Source organism: Danio aesculapii, chromosome 5 (assembly GCF_903798145.1).
Source record: "Danio aesculapii chromosome 5, fDanAes4.1, whole genome shotgun sequence".
Lineage (NCBI taxonomy): Eukaryota > Metazoa > Chordata > Actinopteri > Cypriniformes > Danionidae > Danio > Danio aesculapii.
Window position 1 is genome coordinate 50,691,135 of NC_079439.1, and position 22,920 is coordinate 50,714,054.

At 36.4% G+C, this 22,920-nt stretch overlaps 1 protein-coding gene across 5 annotated transcripts in view; it reads left to right on the top strand.

Annotated features, from left to right (window-relative positions):
• The window catches only part of mast4 (microtubule associated serine/threonine kinase family member 4), a 205,034-nt gene that overhangs the window by 24,663 nt on the left and 157,451 nt on the right, over positions 1–22,920 (top strand). For all 5 annotated transcript variants that reach the window (XM_056458429.1, XM_056458430.1, XM_056458433.1 and 2 more), the window contains exon 2: positions 21,167–21,323. In XM_056458429.1, the coding sequence (XP_056314404.1) occupies positions 21,167–21,323 (157 nt within the window). The remainder of the gene's footprint in view (positions 1–21,166; positions 21,324–22,920) is intronic.

A 22,920-nucleotide genomic window follows, 5' to 3' on the forward strand; every position in this document is an offset into this window, starting at 1 on the left:
GCCGCAGACAGCCGCGGACAGCCACCGACTTGCGGCGCTAGTGTGTGGACCCTGATAGAAACCTATGTTTAGAATTCTGAATTGTATGGCGCTGCGTGGCTGTGGTGGCAATTTCTCTCTGTCTCGCACTGAACTCAGTCGACCAATCACTACAGACTGGGTCATCAGACCAATCAGTGCAGATTAGACTTGCGCAAAGAAGGGGTTTGGGAACAAATGAATCCCTGAACAAATCATATGGGAGTCGTTGGGATAATTAGGTAAAAGTAACTGCATATTATAAGACAATGAAAGGGTTTTTTTGACCTTGCATGCATATCAGCCTGTTGTGTGAGACCCCCAAAACCAAAGTATGACCTTTTATAATGCAAAAAAAGGACTCTAATTTTTACAGATATAGGCCTAGGACAAGTCCACAAGTTCACTTGGGTGCTCATGGCGAATGTGATGTCATCTCAGTGTTGGCAGAAATTTGCTTTGGATGTGCATGACACAATTTCGGCTGCAACTTCACGCACTGCTCCTCAACTGAAGATGCACTTCTTTGAGCCGAATCTTTCTGAGCTGGATAATGTTTTGTTATTGTTTTGTTCAAGGATTTGTTTTGCTTTCATTTTTGTTTTTGGTTTAGTTTTTTTCTTTGTTCCATTTTGTTTGGTTTTCCGGTTTTAAAAGCATGGGTCCCTTACTCTCCAGTTTTTGTATTTTGCTCATTTATGTTGTTCATACTGTAAGTTCACACTTAGCTGATGATTGATTATAAAGCATGCTTGGCATGCTGTCCTGGGAGAGAGCCCTGAGCTCATAAGATCCTCGAGCCCAGGGCTCCCTCCCGTTTGCAAGGCGAAAAGAAGTTTGAGCTCGGGTAGATCTCGAGAACTCCCCTGCTGTAGTAATGAACAGATATTGATTGCTCTTAAGAGATAACTACTTACTAGAAGCATGTCTATGGTGCCAATTTGGATTAGTCAATTAAGTGAAGTTGCATATTTTTGGATTGTGGGAGTAAACCGGGGAACCTGGGGGAAACCCACGTGAGCACAGGGAGAACATGTAAACTCCGCACCGAAACGTCGGCTGGCTTGGCAAGGACTAGAACCAGTGACGTCCTTGCTGTGAGGCAACAGTGCTAACCACTGGGCCACCGTGCCACCCATCTAGGAAAGGAGGAGGAATAGGGGTGGAAGGGGATTCTTCAAAATGAAGATGGCTATAATATGGAACTTATTTAACGTATTTATAGTGGCTTAGGATGTGTCTGATTGGTGAATCATAAATTGAATAATGCAGGGCCGGCTGCAAGCAATCATAAGCATGTGATCCTCTCGGAATTAGTTAATAAATAAACTTCACTTAGTGCAATAAGTGTAGGGTGTAAAGGTATACAGTAGTTTAACAAAACATGTAAATTCTGTCATCGTTTACACTTCCTTCACTTTTTACAACCTTGTTTCTTCTCTTAAACATAAAGGAAGATATTTTAAAGAAAGATGTAACCTTGTAATCATTGACTTTTTCATAGTAGGATAAAAAAAATACTATGGAAGTCAATGGTTACAATGGTGAAAACATTTTTATTTAATTGGATATGAACTATGCCATTAAGTGTCCTACCAATCTCATAGAAGCACTCCACCAATTTCTGTTTCTTTCTTTCTTTCTTTCTTTCTTTCTTTCTTTCTTTCTTTCTTTCTTTCTTTCTTTCTTTCTTTCTTTCTTTCTTTCTTTCTTTTTCTCCCCCCCCCCCTCTCTCTCTCTCTCTCTCTCTCTCTCTCTCTCTCTCTCTCTCTCTCTCTCTCTCTCTCTCAACCAACCAACCAACCAACCAACCAACCAACCAACCAACCAACCAACCAACCAACCAACCAACCAACCAACCAACCAACCAACCAACCAACCAACCAACCAACCAACCAACCAACCAACCAACCAACCAACCAACCAACCAACCAACCAATGTTTTCATCTCAAGAACTGAAGTAATTGTTTACCCAATGTGAATGACACAGACCTCACCCCCCAACTTCCTGTTGCTAAATTCTCAACCTAATTGCTGAAATTATTAGCAGAGGTCAAACTTCCACTGCACTCCTGTTGTGCATTAAACACACTTTAGGAAAGGAACTGTCCCCTAAATTCTTACATTCCCCAGTGGAGCAATCTGCAGAGGTTATTTGGTAAAGTTTCAAATCCTGCAACAAATTCTGTTTGTTATGCAATGCTCTTGTTACATAGTGTTTATGACTTAAATGTGATCCGAATCATTCTTTGTTGAAAATACTATTATTAAAACTGTGGGGAAAGCAATAATTTTTTATGTTCTTATAGCTAACTCTCTAATATTCTAATTTATTTGTCTTTGGTCATTGATTATTATTATTATTATTATTATTATTATTATTATTATTATTATTATTATTAATAATAATAATAATAATAATAATAATAATAATAATAATAATAATAAAAAATTATTTTGTATTGTAATGATAGCAATTAAAGTAGGTAGTAGTTGTTTTAATGTTATTTATGTTTTTTTACATGCATTTTTTTTTTATTTCTCTTTGCTATTTGGGCTCATTAGAACCTAATTAGAATAAAAGCCCAAGTATCATCTTTTGATATGATGTACTTTTAGAGAAAAATTATGTCCATATATGTGGACTCCTGAATTGACATAAAACTTTTTCCTGAATTTTTTTATGCAGATTTAACATATAATTATTTTTTTTTACTTGCTTTGACTATCAGAGAGTAAAAACTTTATTTTTTCCACTTTTGGACCGTTAAAAATTGTGTTTGGGACATTTCATATGCTGCAAAAACGTTGCAGGATGACACTGTATGTCTGTAACAAAATATAAAACATTCAAAGTAAATAGCCACGTAAGAGCTAAAATGTGCTGTCCTCGTATGTGGACACTCAAGCCCTAGGAGGCTAAGGTCACTTTTTGATTAAACAATTTACATTACTTTTCATTTTTAAACTAGACACATAACTTTTGTTCATATATAATTTTATGATGTTTGTTCTCAAAAGTTTAGTCACTCATTTAAATTCATAGTGTGTTTATATTGACATATGTTGAGCCTTTTCAATTGGTTCTACTGGTTTGCTTAGGCAAGGCAAGTTTATTTATATAGCACATTTCGTACACAGTGGCAATTTAAAGTGCCTTACATAAACCGTAATAAAAGAGACAAGTAGAAATAAAATAAACACAAATAATATAAAAACAGATGAAAACAGCGTAAAGACACCACTATATTTCAAAACATCAGTGTATCATATTTGCTCATTTTACTCTGGGGCTTCCCCATTCTGGTGATCACCCCCCGCCCTCCCCTACCTATTAATCTATTGGACTTTCCAACAGATTCGATTATTCAACTAAAATCGAAAAGTTAAGGCACCGGGACGCTTTTTGTTTGCGTTTATAGTCAGCGTTTTTTTAAGATGTTTTTCCAGATTCAAACCCAAGTGATTTTCACTGGCGTCGAGCAGAAGAGTATGCAAAATCACTCCTTGATGTTAGATGGCGCTACACAACTTTAAGCTTCTGACACCCGCTTGTAACACAGAAGAAGAAGACAGAAAGTTGACACACTCGTTGTTGTTAAAGTTACTGGTGATTCGAACAAGCATGGTTAAGTAGCAGCTCCAGCTCTAGCGATGAAAAAATGATTATTGTTCACCAGTGCAATAAGCAGCTACATGATCATATCTCCCGTGGGCATCATCTGCACTAGCATTGACAGTTTTGCGCTTGAGTGCCTCCAAGTGCTGTATACTGTAACTTCAGCAGCTTCGTGCATGTGAACAAAAGTGATTTGTTGAGAAGGTTCTGACGTGGCGCGTCAAAATGAAAAAATTAGCTTGAGGTGTTTCTTAAAAAAAATAAAGCTTTAAGCCTGCCGTTTTGCACGTTGGTGTGCATGATCACATTGGCGCCCTTTATGCAGTCAGGAGGCATTAAACGTCGATGAAAAACTCGAGCAAAAAACATCCCAGTGTGCACGTGCCTTTAAGCTTTACATAAGCTTTAACCAAACGTAATAAAACATTTGCTACATGCTACCACGTGAAGATTGTACATATATTCTGTGCCGGTTCTAGACCAGAGTGACTGGGAGGGCCGGGCAGGGGCCACTTGTACTTTTATGGGGCACACTTTACCATACATCACAAACTACTTAAACAAAAATTCAAAGTCTTTTTTTTCATGCATTACTCTGCAGTCTTCATAACCAAGCTAAATAAATAACTCAAAATAATCTTCCATGTCCATTTATGTGACAAGTAACTTTGCATTGTAGGTTAACACATTTATAACATTCAAGTAAATATCAAGGCACATTTTTGCTCCTGTAAACTTTAACAGATGCAGTTGAAGAAAAAAATGTTTGCCCTCTCATTAATTTAAAATCATGTTTTCCAAGTGATCTTTAACAAATCAAGGACATCTTCACAGTATTTCCTATAAAACAAAAATAATTCTTCTGGAGTCATAAGTCTTATTTTTGTTAGTTTATTTCTTGAATAAAAGCAGTTTTTAATAATAATAATAATAATAATAATAATAATAATAAATTTAAGGTCAGTATTAGCCTCCTTAAGAAATATTTACTGTATATTTTTTTTATTGATTGTCTACACAACAAACCAGTTATATAATAAATTGTCTAATTATTCCAACTTTCCTAGTTAACATAAGTCTTTAAATTAAGCTTTAATCTGAGTCAAAGGCTATAAAGACTATAAAATACTTAAAGGGACTTTGTTTGAATACAACTATTTTACAAAATAACTAGTAAAATATTATGCACTCACTGTCACCATGGGAAAGATAAAAAAGTAGTTATTAGAAATTAGCTAAACTATTATTTTTTAAAAAGTCTTGTAATGTGTTGAACACTCATGCTTTGTCATGACTGAAAACAAAAATAAATGAAGGCAAAACTAAACAAGTTGAATATTACTTTTATGTGAGCGTGACTGAAAACTACATTTGATCAATTTGTTACATCTGTTCTTCGGTACTTGCTGACTGTTTATAAATTCAAGACTGCATTTCCTAACATAAAACTATATACACTCAATTTCTAATTAATAATAGCCTCTGCATAGCCGAGGACTTCCTATATTAAAAGTTTTAAAATCGCTATTGAAAACAAAAGTCTAATATAATCAACAGTGGACATTTTGAAAGTTTTTTAACAACATGAAGATGATTGAAGTTGAATCTTTTTATTACCTGTGTGAATTTTGGGGTTCTGAGGAATTATGTGGGAAACTGATTCGCGCAGCACCGTTACTGATGCAAGCGAGAGCGAGTGCGCATGACACAGAGAGCGCACTAGAGAGGCCTCAGTCATATCTGCGCAGTTTGCCACCGATGGCTGATCTCGCTTCTCTGTGACATTTAGATGGAAAAATACGTGTCCAAGTTTAGGGGGGTGGCAGGCTTGTTGACACAGGGGCACCCCCCCTCCCCCAGGATCGTCATTGCATAGATTACCTGTTTTGTAATTCTGCAATCATTTATTATTATTGTTAGCAAGGAAATTCACATTTGGTCCTCTTACTGTTGCTAGAATTTTTTTTCTTTTTTATGTGAAATGTACCTCTGATGTAAACGTTTATAAGTGCTCTTATATAATTGTGACAATTATGTGTCAATTTCGCTTAGACTCTGCCTATAGGAGAGGGACTGGATGAGAAAAACAAATGGTCGACCAGGGAGAGTGTTTCAGTGTTTGTTTTTTTGAGTGCTTTGTTTTTGGCTTTTAGCATATATGTTACTGCGTGTAAGAAACAAGCATTCAGATGAAAACCACTTGATATCAGAAGTATCTCTTCTAATAAGATTCTCATTAGTTTCCAGGCAATGGCAACCCAACAACATCTGTGTCCAGCATTACTCCATGAATTAATCACAGGAGATGTATCATATTGTTACTAATCTGGTCACAGTGCATGGAGTATGCGTGGGTCCTTCAGTTAGGAATAAATTTCCATTTGAATACGGATTGCAGACGTGTGGGACAAGAAGTGCTTCTGATAACAGAGAAATGGACGTCATCCTCTAGATCTCTTCCCATGACAACTATCTTCAGAAAAAGCAGTGAATGTACATTTTCATCCCAGGAGTATTTCAGAAGCTGTTTTTTCCCAGCATGATGTCCCTCTCTAACTTTCTTTCTTTTTTTTGTTTGTTCTTCAGAGCTTTTAGATGTTTTTAGGTGATGAAATCATAAAAGTGTTGCACTTAGAAAACAAACAAGATGATTCTGTGATTACATCAGATTGTAATACTGCTTTGAGATGCAACATGTTAATACATCGCCATATGCATGCAAGATACTGCATGACATGTTTTTTAAAATGTCATCTTCTTCATCTTTGTCATCTTCTTCTGTCATCGCTATCTTCATATTTTTAACCTGTTTTCATATTGTCTTCTGTCGTCTTCTGCTTCAACATTGTCATCTGCTTATTCGTCGTCATCTTTGTCGTCTGTTTCTTCATCATCTTCATTGTCGTCCATTTAATTTACTTTGTTGTCTTATTCTTATACTTCTTCATCTACATTGACTTTGTTTTCATCATCTTCATCGTCTTTGTCTTTTTTCTGTCACCTTCTTAGTCACTTTTGTCTTCTACTTCTTTGTGTTCTTTGTCATCATCATATTCATTTTTGTCTTCTGTGTATTTGCTTTGTTATTAATCTTCTCTTTATCTTCTAAAATGTTCATTTCCTTCTTTGTCTTCTTCTTCGCCATCCTCTCCTTCATGGACTGTTTTCATGTGGCTGCCATTTTAAAAGCAAAAGCTAGACTGCGGTGGGAAGAAACCCAGAAAATATCACCTGGAGTCACACCGTAATGGCACGTACAGGACCTGGCTGTATATATTATCAGCGAAGAGGAAGTGACACAAATTTATAATTTCCGATTGACCCCCAAGGTCCGTTCTGAATGGATTGTGAAAATAAAAAGGAATATCGGACCTCATTTTCAGCTAAGGGAAATGGCACTTGTTAGCTAACGTTTTCTTTCCTGAACACACATTTTAGATGCCATTTATCAAACTCAAGTTAATGAACTGATTCTTTCATTATATTAGATACTGAATTTCGGTACTGAAAAAAAAAAAACAAGTCAATTTCCCGCTATCATTTAAGTGCTGTTGAGCGTGTTCTCAATCACTGCTGATGTGCAATAGTATTCATGAGTGCTCAAACTAGGTTTTACTGAGTGCAAACACAGACAAGCAATCCGCTGATGAATAGACTGATCTTCGCAGCTTTAAACCGCTCCAGTGTCCAAGTATCTGTTTGCATTCGATGAAGAGCGGTGAACTGATGACCTTCAGGGACAATCACAGTCATTTTTGTTGAGCACTGGTGAATACTATGGCAAATCAGCTGTGTTTAAGAACGCGCTCAAGACTGCATTGTTTTATCATTCACCTGGTTACATAGGCTAAAGCAAGGAAGCGTCCTCTCTGTGTTTACCTGGTGCCATTAACTGAAGCCTAGGAGGACATTTAGGTGTATTACTCTTAAAGAGATTGTGATTTGGCTTGATGCCTAATATGCTTTTAATTGTTTTAATTAAACTTAACTGAATGTTATTAAAGTTATGTTTACACCACATCCACACTTTGAAATTGCGACAACAGCTGAAGGTTTGTAGTCCACAGCATGTTGTTGCAATGTTTACAGTGCTGATCCTTTACTTCCGGGTTGCTTCCCACCACAGTCTCACTTTCGTTTTTAAAATGGCAGCTGCGTAAAATAGGCATTTTCCATCTTTGTTGTCTTCGTTGACTTCTGCATCTTCTTCGTATTCTTCTGCGTCTTCATTGTCTTTTTCATCTTCTTTGTCTTTTTATTCTTTATTACAGTATCTTCATCATCTTGGTCTTATTTTCCTTTTCATTTTTTTCCCCTTCTGAAAATAAAAAACCATTTCAGGATTATTTTTCAAATATAGATGTTTTTTTCATATATAGTTGCAGGATGCAATTACTGTCACTTTTAATCAATTTAATGCCTTTGCTGAATAAATTATTAATAAAAAAATATACATTGGTGATCCCAAACTTTTGAACTCATGTATTAGAAAGTTTTTATCTATCTGCTGTAGACATGAATTTGGTGGTTGGATGCTCTCATTTGTATAGCACAATGCTGTAATAATTCTGCCGCCGCCTTTTCTTCATTGCTTGTGGTGCTGTTATTTTCCACACTGCTGGCTTCAGACAGAGAAGTTCCACAGTCTGTTTCTCCTGTATATGCTTTCCTGATGCTGTGCTTGACTGCCTCAAAATGAGAAACACCTGCATCAAAACAACTTGACTTCTGTTATATCATTATCCCTGTGTTAGGAGTAGTCCAGACTCCAGATCAAGATTTCATTTCAGCTATTCTTGCAGAATTGAACACCACATGCATTGTGGACACAATCAAAGGGGTGTTGGCGGACACAGAAACAGCTGCAACTGCAGTTTTATGAAGAACGTTATTGTTCTGTATAACTATTACATTAAAACAGTTATTTTGTAAAGCAACATGTTTCATAGTAAAACTTTAAAATAAAAAATAGATCTAAGACAGTATAGAGGTGTGTGATTTATATGAACAAGCACCGTTCTTGTTTTCATTAAATACACATAATTTAATATATATTTTTTATTCATTTTATTTAATTTTTTTCAGTTTATTTTTAAACATTTTTCATTTACATTTAGTCATTTAGCAGACGCTTTTATCCAAAGCGACTTACAAATGAGGACAAGGAAGCAATTTACACAACTATAAGAGCAGCAGTGAACAAGTGCTATAGACAAGTTTCAGGTGTGTAAAGTCTAAGAAGCTAAGCATTAGTAATTTTTTTTTTGAGAGAGAGTACAGTTAGTGGTATAGCCAGAGAGGCAGTTAAGATTAGGAAGGAAAGTGGAGACTAAACAGTTGAGTTTTTAGTCGTTTCTTGAAGACAGCAAGTGACTGCTGTTCTGATGTAGTTAGGGAGTTCATTCCACCAACTGGGCAGATTGAATGCGAGAGTTCGGGAAAGTGATTTCTTCCCTCTTAGGGATGGAACAACGAGGCGACGTTCATTCACAGAATACAAGTTTCTGGAGGGCACATAAATCTGCAGAAGTGAGAGCAGATACGAAGGAGCAAAGCCAGAGGTCGATTTGTAAGCAAACATCAGAGCTTTGAATTTGATGCGACAAGCAACTGGCAGCCAGTGCAAACGGGTGAGTAGAGGAGTGACATGTGCTCTTTTGGGTTCATCAAAGACCACTCGTGCTGCTGCGTTCTGAAGCAGCTGAAGAGGTTTGATAGAATTAGCTGGAAGCGTGGCTAGTAGAGAGTTGCAATAGTCCAGTTTGGAGAGAACAAGAGCTTGAACAATGAGTTGAGCTGTATGTTCAGATAGGAAGGGTCGGACCTTTCTGATGTTATAGAGTGCGAATCTGCAAGATCGAGCAGTTCTAGAAATGTGGTTAGAGAAGTTTAGTTGGTCATCAATCGTTACTCCAAGGCTTTTTACCATTTTGGATGCAGTAATGGTTGCCCCATCCATCTGGATTGAAAAGTTATGGTGTAGAGTCAGGTTGGCAGAAACTTCAAGCATTTCCGTTTTCGCGAGGTTAAGCTGAAGATGATGATCTTTCATCCTTGATCTTACATCTTGTTGTAAAGAAACAAAAATGACTTGCTGATTTATGCCATTTTTGCAGTTAACTCCATATAAAAAAAATGTGTACATTAGCATAATTTGTTAGATATTACAAATGTGTTTTTTTCCTGAACCTCCCTGGGTTTCAGGAATCACACAAGAACTGCCCTTAAAATAAGCTGAATTTTAAGCATGATTTTATTGGAAATTATTGTGATAGAAATGCCACATTGAAGTATTGAGGAATTATTATGGTATGTACTTCAATAGTTTGGAATCTTTCTAATTTGTGTATGTAGGCATTTCTATTATGCTCACCAATGCTGCGTTAATTAGAGCAGAAATGCAGTAAAGCATTAATGTGATTTCATGAATTTCCCAAGAAACATTTCTTATTATTATTATTATTAATATGAAAAAAAGTGCTTAATATTTCTATTTGATGCTTGTTTCTCACCACTTGGGCTTCACGAGTTAGGTTAGTCTTAGTGCTGTGTTGCAACTGGGAATCCACTGCATAAAACATACACTCACCAACCACTTTATTAGGTACACCTTACTTGTACTGAATTGGACCCTCTTTTGCCCTCAGAACTGCCTAATCGTTTGTGGCATAGATTCAACAAGGTACTGGAAATATCAGAGATTTTGGTCCATATTAACAATATAGCATCACGCAGTTGTTGCACATTTGTCGGCTGCACATCCATGATGCGACTCTCCCCTTCCACCACATCACAAAGGTGCTCTATTGGTTTGAGGTCTGGTGACTGTGGAGGCCATTTTAGTACAGTGAACTCATTGTCATGTTCAAGAAACCAGTCTGAGATGATTCGTGATTTATGACATGGCACGTTATCCTGCTTGAAGGATAATACACGGGTTGGCTGTGGCAATGTCACAATGCCCATTTGTTATTAAGAAAATATCCCTCACACCATTACACCTCCACTTCCACCACCAGCTTGAACCATTGATACCACGTAGGATGGATCCATGCTTTCATGTTGTCACCAAATTCTGACCCTACCATCCGAATGTCGCAGCAAAAATCAAGACTCATCAGCTCAGGCAATGTTTTTCCAGTCTTATTTTGTCCAATTTTGGTGAGCCTGTCCGAATTGTAGCCTCAGTTTCCTGCTCTTAGCTGACAGGACTGGCACCAGGTGTGGTCTTCTGCTGCTGTAGCCCATCTGCCTCAATGTTCAACGTGTTGTAACAAGCGGTTATTTGAGTAACAAGTGATTATTTGAGAGCCTGTCTATCAGCTCGAACCAATCTGGCAATTCTCCTCTGATCTCTGGCATCAACAAGGCATTTGTGCCCACAGAACTGCCGCTCACTGGATATTTTCTCTTTTTCAGACCATTCTACGTTAACCCTAGAGATGGTTGTGCATGAAAATGCCAGTAGATCAGCAGTTTCTGAAATAGTCGTCTGGCACCAACAACCATGCCATGTTTAAAGTCACTTAAATCACCTTTCTTCCCAATTGTGATGCTTGGTTTGAACTGCAGCAGATCGTCTTGACCATGTCTGCATGCCTAAATGCAATGAGTTGCTGCCATGTGATTGGCTGATTAGAAATGTGTGTTTACGAGCAGTTGGATAGGTGTACCTAATAAAGTGATCAGTGTGTGTATGCCAAGGTAATTGGCGGTTCATTCTGCTGTAGTAACCCCTGATAAATCAGGGACTAAGCTGTAGGAAAATGAGTGAGTGAATCATACTTGCGCAAGTTTGGGGTGGTATTATTAAAAATTAACTCTGCGTATACTGGATATCCTTCATAGAAAGCCAGTCTGCAAGGACAGATGGTTTATGTGGATGTTTTACTGATGCACACCTTTAATCCTCTTAGAGAGTTCAGGACTGATTTATCTCCTTGAGTTATGCTGTAATTATGTAACATTTCATATTTGTTTATTTAAAATCCTGCTGAACAAAGGCATAAATCCCAGGTGGTCTTGTTGAAAAGGTTCTTAAGAAGGCTGTTTCAGAGAATTTTTTTTTTTAAGGTTTAAACTTCACACAACATCTAAATGAACTTTGAGTTAGCTGTGATCTTTCTGAGAAATGGCTTTGTTTATAGTCTCGGAACAGAAACAATAAAATGTTACAATAAAGTTACTCTCGCCTGGCCACATTTTGCAGAAACTGATTATATTCTGCAAGTGTTAGTCAGAGTATGAGCTCCACGCACTGCCTGAATGCATGATGGGTATTTTACAACATGAACAGTTGAGATAAAGAAACTTTGGGAAGTAAACAGTTAAGGGTTAACTTTAGTATATATGGTCAGTCATAAAGCGATGTTATCTTTCTTTGTGTCCAGTAGGCTTCAGGGTAAAAATGACTGCCCCATGAACACAAGCAGTGAGTAATGCAATATGAGATCCTGCATTCTGTGGCCACAGTTTTTGTTTGCTGTAGACGTTACATGAAGTCATGTGGCTTAGTTTAGTTAGTATTGCATGTGTCTTGTAAACACCTCGTTGATTTTCAGATTGTCAAATAGAAAATAAAATAATCTAATAAATTAATTTGACAGGTTTGGCTTTATGTTTTTGCAAATATTAAGACTTTATATATGGATTTGCTGCATTTAATTTATTTTATTTATTTAATTAATAGACTCTCTCACACAATATAATATAATATAATATAATATAATATAATATAATATAATATAATATAATATAATATAATATAATATAATATAATATAATATAATATAGAGGAGCTTAAGTCATGTAAGATGTCCTTTTGCAGTTATTATATAATCGGTCAAACACCCTGTAAAGAAAACATTATTTTTTGTTTTGAATACAAACCTTTGTGTACTGTATGTAGAATTATATCACATATTTGGCTGGAGATAACAATGTTGTGGTCTACTGTACTGTGTGTGAAGTTATCTCAGTCACTGCATTAGGGTTGGGCTGATTAACGATACCATCGTCCATCGCCGATGGCCAATAGACACAACGATGCTGAGCTGGTATCGCGATCCTTAGCCGCGCTCCATTGCAAATCCGCTCATGAAAAATACACACTGAGGCCATTTACACTAATACGTCTTAGTTTTTAAATGACATTTTAGAACGAAAAGGATCCACATCCACTCTGGCGTTTCACCTAGCATTTCTGAACAGCCCTCCATCCACACTACCACTGAAAACGCACATCACGTGACCACACAGACACACACACTGTCATGCGCTCAAGACAGCGGGTCCAGTCAGTCAGCGGGCCAATATACTGCTTCAATCTTTCGCTTTCACGCTTGTACTTTGTAATTTTAGCAAAAACGTCAGATACTGTTGGTTGGTTGCTGTTGGTTGTGCACCTTTTTTACCAACCAAGTTTGTCGATGCCGTTATAACAACACAGATCATTCTGCCTATTTATGCCAGAGTCCCGCGGAAGGTGATTGACAGGTGGTAATTTGTGTGTAACTTATCTTTATTTATCTATAATTTGGTTATGGGTAAAACTAAGACCATGCGGGTCAGGTAGTTGAAACTGTAGGCTACAAATAATTAATTTGTTATGAATTAATTAATTATTTATAAATAATGAATTCACCACCGCCTATGACGACGATGCCATCGCCCATTGCGATGTTTCACATTAGACATTGTACGATGCCAAATTGGTCGACATCACCCAACCTTACTTTGCATGAAATTTGTCTCTCAACAAGCAACCAGATTTGAATTGTATTAACTCCAGTGTGGCCTTATGGGCACTGTACTCTGCTTTTAATGTGCTAAAAATTTAAGTATGCTGTGCACATTTTGAGATTTGGCCCCTTGTTGATGCAGTTATAAGCTGGTCACGAAGCTTTATTGTTTATTCATTATAACATTTTTATAAGAATCAGTCTTACATCATCATACATTGCTAGATCGAAACTGCAGTCCATAAGCACAACCGTGTTTATGCATCATACCTCTGGGCTGTTTTTGGAAGGGTTTTCCGTGAACTAGCGAGATGCTTTGGTTCTGTCAGCACATGGGCATAAAGCCAGATTGCTCGAGGTGGTTGATTTTAATGAACCATTAAAAAATGCCTTTCAACGGGTATGCCTCATTGCTCTTCATCAGAATTTGGAATAATTTATTTTTCATAAACTTGACACAAAGTTAAGTCTTTTCAGGTTGGTTGTGATGGAAACATTAGCTTGCAAACTTTCCTTTTTTTGTGGAAACTTGGCTGTGAGGCACATTTCCTTCTGCTAGAGCTCACCTTGACATGTCTTCCTGAGGACTTTGACAGATGTATTTGGGGCAGGATGATGTAGCTGTGTGAGCTAAGTTGCCCAGAAACTAAAACATGATTTTACTTCTCAATATGCACTTAATTAATACAAGCATTTTCACAGCATTGGGAGCACTGTAAATTTGCATTATAAGAGATCTTGGAAAATGCTAATGTTGGCCTAATAGCACTGCAAGCCTATACTGTATGTCCCACCCCGCAAATCTCTATTCAAAGACACACCTCCTGAATGCAGGACACACATTAAACAACATCACTACAATACATCAACTTTATAGTTAATAATTACAATACCAAACTTAGAAAATGAAGGAGGATGTTGATGTTTACCTGCCATTTTCTGTCTGAACCGCATCCTTGAATGTACCCATGATGTAATCGTTTCTGCACAAACAAGCTGCACAGCGGTATGCAATTACATATTTTGGCAGACAGGTAGGAGGACAGTCTTGTGTAATGTTTGTACTCTACGTTTTGATTGGACAAACTTTTCTTGATCCTACTAAATGTTCCACAGAATATTAAAATACATGTAAATTGGACTATTTATTGATCACTGTAAGAATGTGAAGAGACTTTCACTCAGCTTAACTAAAGTTTCCAAAGACTTGCACATTTGAGTTGCATGGTTAACTTGTTATTTAGGTCCTAAGCAACGTTTTGATCCCAGGACCTCCTTGTATAATAAAACCCCTTCCTATAATCAGTTGTACACTGTATGCATTATTATACCTCATTTTATATTTCTTTTGCTAGAGGATATAGAATGTTGCTGTCTCGAATGTGAAAGAGTGTTGTGTCAGGGGTATTACATTTACAGTAAACCATTTCAGTGAACGTTGTCTCTCCACAAACCACATAATTTCAAACAATAGCAATCGCAACCACGACCTCTATATTCTGAAAACAGTCAACGTTTTGATCAAAAACTGTGCACATTTTTATTTGGTTCTATACAGTGAAGTAGTAAAAACTATCCCTATTGTTGTTGTTGCGGTAATTTATCCATTCAATTTTATTTTTAGATGGTTGGATGGATGGCAGGCAGGTTCTTTAGGTTTTAATTCAGGGGATTGTCCCCCTTGTGTAATTAAAATTTCCTAATGTAAGGCCACCTTCCTGAAAACATTTACTTTATTTGACTGTTCTTTCTATCCTGTTGTGGTAGAGTCAAATGTATAAGCCAGGAGTGACCCATTTTAATTATATATGTAACTCTAACACTGAAACACAATAAAAATCATGACCCTAGCAATACTAAAGCCTATACAGTATTGGTTTGAGTACTGTAAATGTACAAATTCAAAATTGCAACAAAAACATGTGTTTTATAATAGGAAGTGTAACATTTTGGTCCTAAAAGTGCCTTTGAGATAAGCCTGGCAGCTATTTCAGGCATACAAGACCACTTCACTTTAAACCAGGGTCTTAAACACTATAATTATTAGTGTGCAGAATTAGACCAAAAATAACTGTAAAAATTACAAGTACTTCAATTTCATCAATTGTCACGCAACTGATTTGTTTTGCTAGACTTAAACTTCCTCTTAGGTTCTGAATCACTTTTGCAAAAACTCTGTAGGTTTTGAAGTACTCAAGACTACAACTGTGTATTGTCTCTGAGTTTTTGGGGCGACACCTGCCTTTTTAAAATGTTTATTGACCAGCATGGGAATGTGATATGTCACATGAAGTTTACTTGTCCCAGGAGGAGATGACCTCATGTGTTTTCCCATATGGTTTCATGGCTTAATGGTGTTTTCCTAAAGACCTAGGTCTTCTTACGTGGGTTTAGTTTTCATTGGGTTTTCATTTGTGTGGATCATTGCAGAAAAGTGTGTATCATGAATCATTTTCCTCAAAGCAGAGGGAGTTCATTTTCAGTTAGAGAACTCACAGGGCCTCCATTTGTTTATATTCGTGGGAAGGAACCTCTTCCTCTACTATTCCATTGTTTCCCAGCGAGTAGCTCCTCAGCCCCACATGAGGCTTTCTTGTTTGACAATGGAAAGAAATAATGTTTTGTCATTTGACATGGTGTTCTGTATTTGAATTCAGAGGTTTCCAGTATACGTGGAGCTTTACAATTCATATATAATTATTATGTAACAATAGATTGGACAATGAAACTGAAACACATGGTTTCAGACCTCAATAATTAATTGGTATGGTGTAGGGCCTTCTTTTGCTGCCAAAACAGCATCACTTAGTCATGGGAATGACAGATTCAATTCCTGCACAGTGGCCAGAGGGATTTTGCACCATTCTCTTTCAGAAGAGTGGGCTGGTGTAGGAAAATGTTTCTTCACTCACTCCTCCAAAACACCCTGTGGCTCAATAATTTTTAAATATGATGTCTGTGCAGACCTAGGGATATGTTTAACTTCAATTTCATGTTCATCAAACCACTTTGTCACCAGTCTTGCTGTGTGTATTGGTGTATCATCATCCTTAAACAAGGCATCGCCTTTAGGATACAATGTTTGAACCATTGGGCACACATGGTCCTCCATAATGGTTTGGTAGTCTTTAATAGTGATGTGCTTGTCTAGCACAAGTATCGGATCTAGGGAATGCCATGATGTTGCAGTCCAAACCATCATTAATCCACACAGATGCTTCACTCTGGGCATGCAAAAGTCTATGTGGTACGTTTTTTTGGGGGCTTCTCCACACTGTAACTCTCCAGGATGTGGGAAAGATAATGAAGGTGGAGAACAATACATGCTTCACATTATCCACAGCCCAAAGGTTTTTGCAGCTGGCACCATTGAAACTGACATTTGTCATTGGCATGTGCGATCAGATCACATGTTTGGCTTGTGGAGCTCCCAACTACAAGTTTTGTTTGAAACCAGAGAGTTGAGGTGCACATTTAATTCTGCACTGAGTTGAGCTACTGTGGTTTCATGTTTTTGGTTACAATCTGGGTTAGCACATGGACATCCCTTCAGACAGTTCCTCATGTCCACAGTTACTCCTGTAGGATGTGGTTCATCCTTCTTGGGGGTATGCTGACATTACTTTGAATACTGTGCAATATTTTGAGCAAAACTGGGCTATTACTCCACTGGTTAAACCTTCACTTACTGCTCTTACTGGGGGAATGTGCAATCAATGAATTTTGAATGTTCAGGATGATCGAATCTTGCCATGAAACATCCAAAACTAAATTGGTTGAGATATATCCAGCTGCAGACTCGCAGAACCACACACGTTTCAGGCACACACACAATCTAGCACGCATAATCTAGGCAAACCATATATGGTTAATGACAGATCAGTCTTCTATTTTTTTTTTTTTTTCTTGTTTAACAACGACTAACTGCTTAGGAGCATTATTGCCACCTACTAAATTTCACAAATATGGCGATCGAGATTGTAGACTGTGAACAGTTTAGGGTTCATTTCAGTCATTATTTAATTATTATAATGTAACAATGATTTTAACATCTGTGGAGTTTTGGAACTCAAATTATGTAAATAAAACACTAAAACACTGACTTTATTCACATATCCACATACAAAGGAAACACAATAGACTCTCTTAATTGTAGGAATTAATTCAGGATCTTAATGTTGTCATACTTAGTTAAAATCGTTTTGTAGTAAAATATATATAAAAAACAATAACATATCACATTAAAATTAATTCCTATAGTTAAAAAGAGGCAATTTAACCATAACTTAAAGGGCACCTATGGTGAAAAATCTGCTTTTCATGCTGTTTGGACAGACATATTTGTAGGTATAGTGTATAGCAGGGGCAATTTTAGGATTTTCATTTTAGGGGGGCTCAGCTCCTGAGGTTAATAAAAAATAATTATAATAAAAATAACAAAAAATATATATTTTTAAACCTACAGGCTAATTCACATATTTCATGATCTGAATCACAATAATAAATAAGATTTTTTTTAATACAAGACAACACATGATGTTTCTATCTCTGTCAGTGACTCTGGCAGTTAAAATAAGTACATTCACTAAGTGGTTTTTAATCCTTTCTGTGCAGGACTGTACGGTATAGTTAATGCCACATGCACAACAAAAAATATTGGTAGTTAATTTTGAAAATAAAATAGCGAAATGTTTGATAAGAGATACTTTTTCGAGGAAACCGCTGTGATGATGAGGTGAGCACCGATGAAACAGTAGATGGGAAACCCGGCTCCTCCATGACATTGGTGTACACGTGTATCTATAGCAAAGAACTGCAAATAAGCAGATATTATAGGCCTAAGTACTCTCGTAATCTATCGATAAACACACACCTTGTTCTCTCACTCTGCACAGCTGTGGTTTGCTGATCAAAAGAAAAACAAAAACGGGGAGGAGCTGAATTCCTCCTCTGTTTTCATATAAAATTTAAAGGGGACAGAGACGATAATTTTGTGTACAGTTTGTGAGCTAATCGCAAAAGTTTTAGGGGGGCTGGGTAGAAATATAGGGTACAGCCCCCCTAAAATAGGCCTAGCAACGCCCATGCTGTATAGACCGTCAAACTACATGAAAATAAATTTAACAACATAAAAACGGTGGTCCAATTGGAGCAGTTTTCAGACCGACTGCAACTTGACGTAGGAGTGCGGTCCCCCCGCCCACAGAATTGATTGACAGCTGCGTATTAACATGTCTCCGTGTAACGTGTATAATCATATCAACAAGACAGGATGTGCACAAAGCAACTGGGAATAAAAGGTCTGTTCAGTTTGCTAGGATCATCAATCATCAGCAAATGTGATCAAGAGTGAGTTTTACAAGTTCGAAATGTTTTAAAACAGTGCACGTGTGTAATGAATTACAGCGATTTACTTTAGCTTTACTTCATCACCACAGCCGCGTGTCAGAACAATTATAAAAGAAGATGCTTCAATCTTGGTTTGTGGACTTTAAATTAGGTTTATTTTGTACATTTAACATAACAGATATCCATACAGCAGTGGAGAGTAACCTGTATTCTGTCACATTTGTGTGCAGAAACAGTACCAAGATAATAGAAACTTATAAAAGGTATAATAAAAAACCTGATGGGTGTTTAGAGCTGAAACTTTACAGACATATTCTAGAGACACAAAAGACTTATATTTGGAAAAAGGGGGACCTACAGTAGGTGCCCTTTAATGTAAAAACAGCTATCATAACATTATTTATTAATATGTGGCACTTTTTTGGATTCTCGGAAGCTATAGAAATTAAATATGTAAAACAGGAAATGCGTTGGGACCACTGTCTTTGTTTACATCCCTCAAAATTGTCTATACATATTAACTTGCTATTATTTCTTTCATTATAATGAATCCATTATATTTAAAATAATTCTGTCCAATTTAGATTGTTTATATATCTCTGAAAAATATTCTAGCAATGCCAGCAAACAAGTATCTCCTATTAATTCTGTCAGATTATAATGACTGATCATCTATGATGACTGATGGAAAATTGTCCAGTCTATTATATTGAATGGCAATCGGAAACAATGTTCCCCATTCGCCCGTCTCGATCACCATATTTGTGAAATAGCATACACTATTGTTTATTACGCTATTAATTGACAATATATATATAAAATATATTGAAGATGATGTCTGAGAATACGTTAGTAACATTAACATCCGTCATTAACCATATATGGTTTGCCTAGATCGGGTGTGCTGGATTGTGTGTGCCTGAAACGTTTGTGGCTCTGCGGACCTGCAGCTGGATACAATATTATAGAATTGGTCAGTGTTGCAGTTTCATTGTCCAACCCCTGTAGTTCTGATCTGTTTTACCAATTTCAAACTGAATCATTTAACACACTCTATGCATGTATACCTTCACATTTACACATGTTATGACTAGGCCTATACGGAATCTGTGTGCGCAGAATTCCACAGATTTCCGCAGATTTTTAGCCCATCATTAATTCTGTTTACTTGAGTAAATGTGTGTAAATCTATATTTATTCACTTTTTAAAATAATTACAGTAATATTATTGACTAATATGAAAATTTTAATCGGATTTATGTACAATGCAGTTTGTAATGTAATATTTTCTGTCTTTTAGTAGAGATATTATATGAGACTTGCTTTGTTTACCAAATAAAGTGAATCTAATTGGATTTGCATTTTAAACATTAAATACAAGTTAGAAAGATATTATTTTTTATTTCACATATTAAGGTTTTAGTTATGATACTCCCAAAATAAAACAGATTTTTACCAAAATTCTCTGCAGAAAAAGCAACAAACGTCCGCAGATTCCGTCTGGCCCTAGTTATGACACGTGCTGGTTATTGCTGGTTATTCTTTGAGAAACTGAGTTTTAAAGGGATGGTTGAAATGGGGTAGAGGGATAGTTGATAGATGATGAACATATTTTCTCTCCCTCGTGTGGTTTTACATTTTTGAGTTTCATTCTTTAAATGAAAATTCAACACAAATATGTTTTGACCAAGTGAAGGCTGAGTAAATGATGGCAGAGATTTCATTTTCCGGTGGAATATACCTTTTAATGTTTATTTTTATATGTTTACTTTAATAAATGTTTTTTTTTCACATTGCAGTTGCTTCTCTTCACATGTTTAAAGACAATTAGTGCATATTAATAATCACACTATACCATGATGCAGTAGCAGATTTATTTAGATTCTGCCCAATATACATTCTTGATAAATAGTTATCTTTTGATTCCTCCAACAATGTTTCTATTCAACATATTAGCACTTGAGGTGGAAAAAAGCTTCCGATGTGCCTGTCTGCAAATGTTTTATCTGCACGACAGAGAGAAAGGGAGAGAAAAAAGCTTGTTTTGTTCATTGTGAGCTGGAGGGGGTGAAAGGGTAGACAGAAATGAACTGAAAGTGGAGGAAATAGTCGGTTATATAACATGACATTTACTGTATAAAAATAAAACAACAATTACAACGATAACACAGTGGAGCATTTAACAGTATCAAATGTTAAGGTTGAAAATTTTGTCAACGTGAAATTACATTCACAGGTATTTGACATATAATAAAATAACAGCGGTGTTAGCTGAATACAGGAAATAAGTTTTAGAACTAATGCAAGCTATTAAATAATAATGAATGTAAAGGTTTGTCAGTAATTGATATGCAGCCCTGTGTTACATCTGCTGTAAACACTCCTATTCCTGTAATGTTTGCCAGATTAAACTCCATGTTGATCTTCTCTTTCTTCCAGCCGGATAATATCCTCTTTCCCCCCTCCGTGTCCTTCCGCAAGTTCAGCAACCCAGAGGTTTCTTCTCTTGGCTCCAGTTTAGCACTGAAATTCAAAAGACAACTCAGTGAAGATGGCAGACAGCTCCGGAGGGGAAGTCTAGGGGGTGCTCTTACAGGTAACACTCTGCCTTTTGTGAGATCATATTGTGGGAATACTTTTTCTTTTTTTTCCTGGAAACGTAATAGTTGTACTAAGTAATCAGTGAGTACATTTACATGGACATCAATAATCATATTTTAATGTGATTTAAGACAATACTTTGATTAAGAGTCTACCATGTAAACAGCAATTTTTGATTAATTTAATCTTATTAAGGTATAAGATTAATCAAACTAAAGAGAAATGCAAGTAAGACACGTGATGTAGGCCGATGTTAGTCGCATTATTAAAGTGCAGTACAGACATGTAAACAGCTTAATTAAACTATTACCATCATGTAGGACGTTTTGCTGCATTTTGTAACAGGATAGTCCACACACACACACACACGGTTGTTTGACACTATTCTTTGCACCTACCGAGTCAGTGCAGACCACAGACACCTGCATCGAGAAATGCAGAGGTTTTTTTCATCCATTCAGCATGCGGTATGAACTTCCATTAAAACAACACTCTTTCAGCCGTTCATAGTTGCATCCAATATCTCGTTTGTCACAGGGGGCATGTATGAAATGTTCCCGAATAAAAGTGAAAGTGTCAAACTGCAGTTAAAGTCGACAAATTAATAATGAAACGCCTGAAATTACATGAAACTCCAGTGGAAATGCGGATTGCATGGTGATGCATTGACGTTAATCAAATTATGAGCTGTAATATGTAAAACGAGATCATAAAAAGAACACTCAAAAAGCAACTCATGTAAACACCTTAATCATATTATTTTCTTATTCAGATTAAGGCAAATAATTTGATTACTAATGTCCATGTAAACGTAGTCAGTGAGTACATTTACATGGACGCCAATAATCAGATTTTAATGCGATTAAGACAATACTCTGATTAAGAGCCTACCGTGTAAACAGTGATTTATTTATTTATTTATTTTCTTTGATTACCTAATTTGACTAAAGTCATATTCAAACTAAACAGAAATGAAACTATGACATGTAGAGTATGCCAATTTTAGTCACATTATTGAAGTGCAGCACAGACATGTAAAAACCCTATTCAAACTATTACCGTCGTGTAGAATTTTTGCCGCATTTTGCCACTATTCTCTGCACCTACAGAGTCAGGAACACAGACGAACTATGTGCTATAACATGTAAAACGGGATCATGAAAGGATAATTCAAAAAGCTCTCATGTAAACGCCTTAATCATATCATTCTCTTATTCAGATTAAGGCAAGTAATTCGATTAATGATATTCATGTAAATGTAGTCAATGTAACTATTTAAAATGAAGGAGAAAGAAACCTTTGAAAAAAGATTTTATTAACAATTATTTTTGTGACTATACATATATTAACCTATTAAAATAAAAATATAAGGAAACCATGAGATTCCCATCAAAAACGGAGCACAAAGCTCCTTGAAAGCACCACATCTTTTCAAACATGATCAAAATTATCCATTGTTTTATAAAACTTAAATTCAGTCAACAATTTGACAATATGTTTTGCATTTTTTCCTACTGATGTAAATAGCAAGTTTTGCCTTATCCAAAAAAGTAAAAACAATTGAGAAGTAAACCTCATGATATGCCTATAAT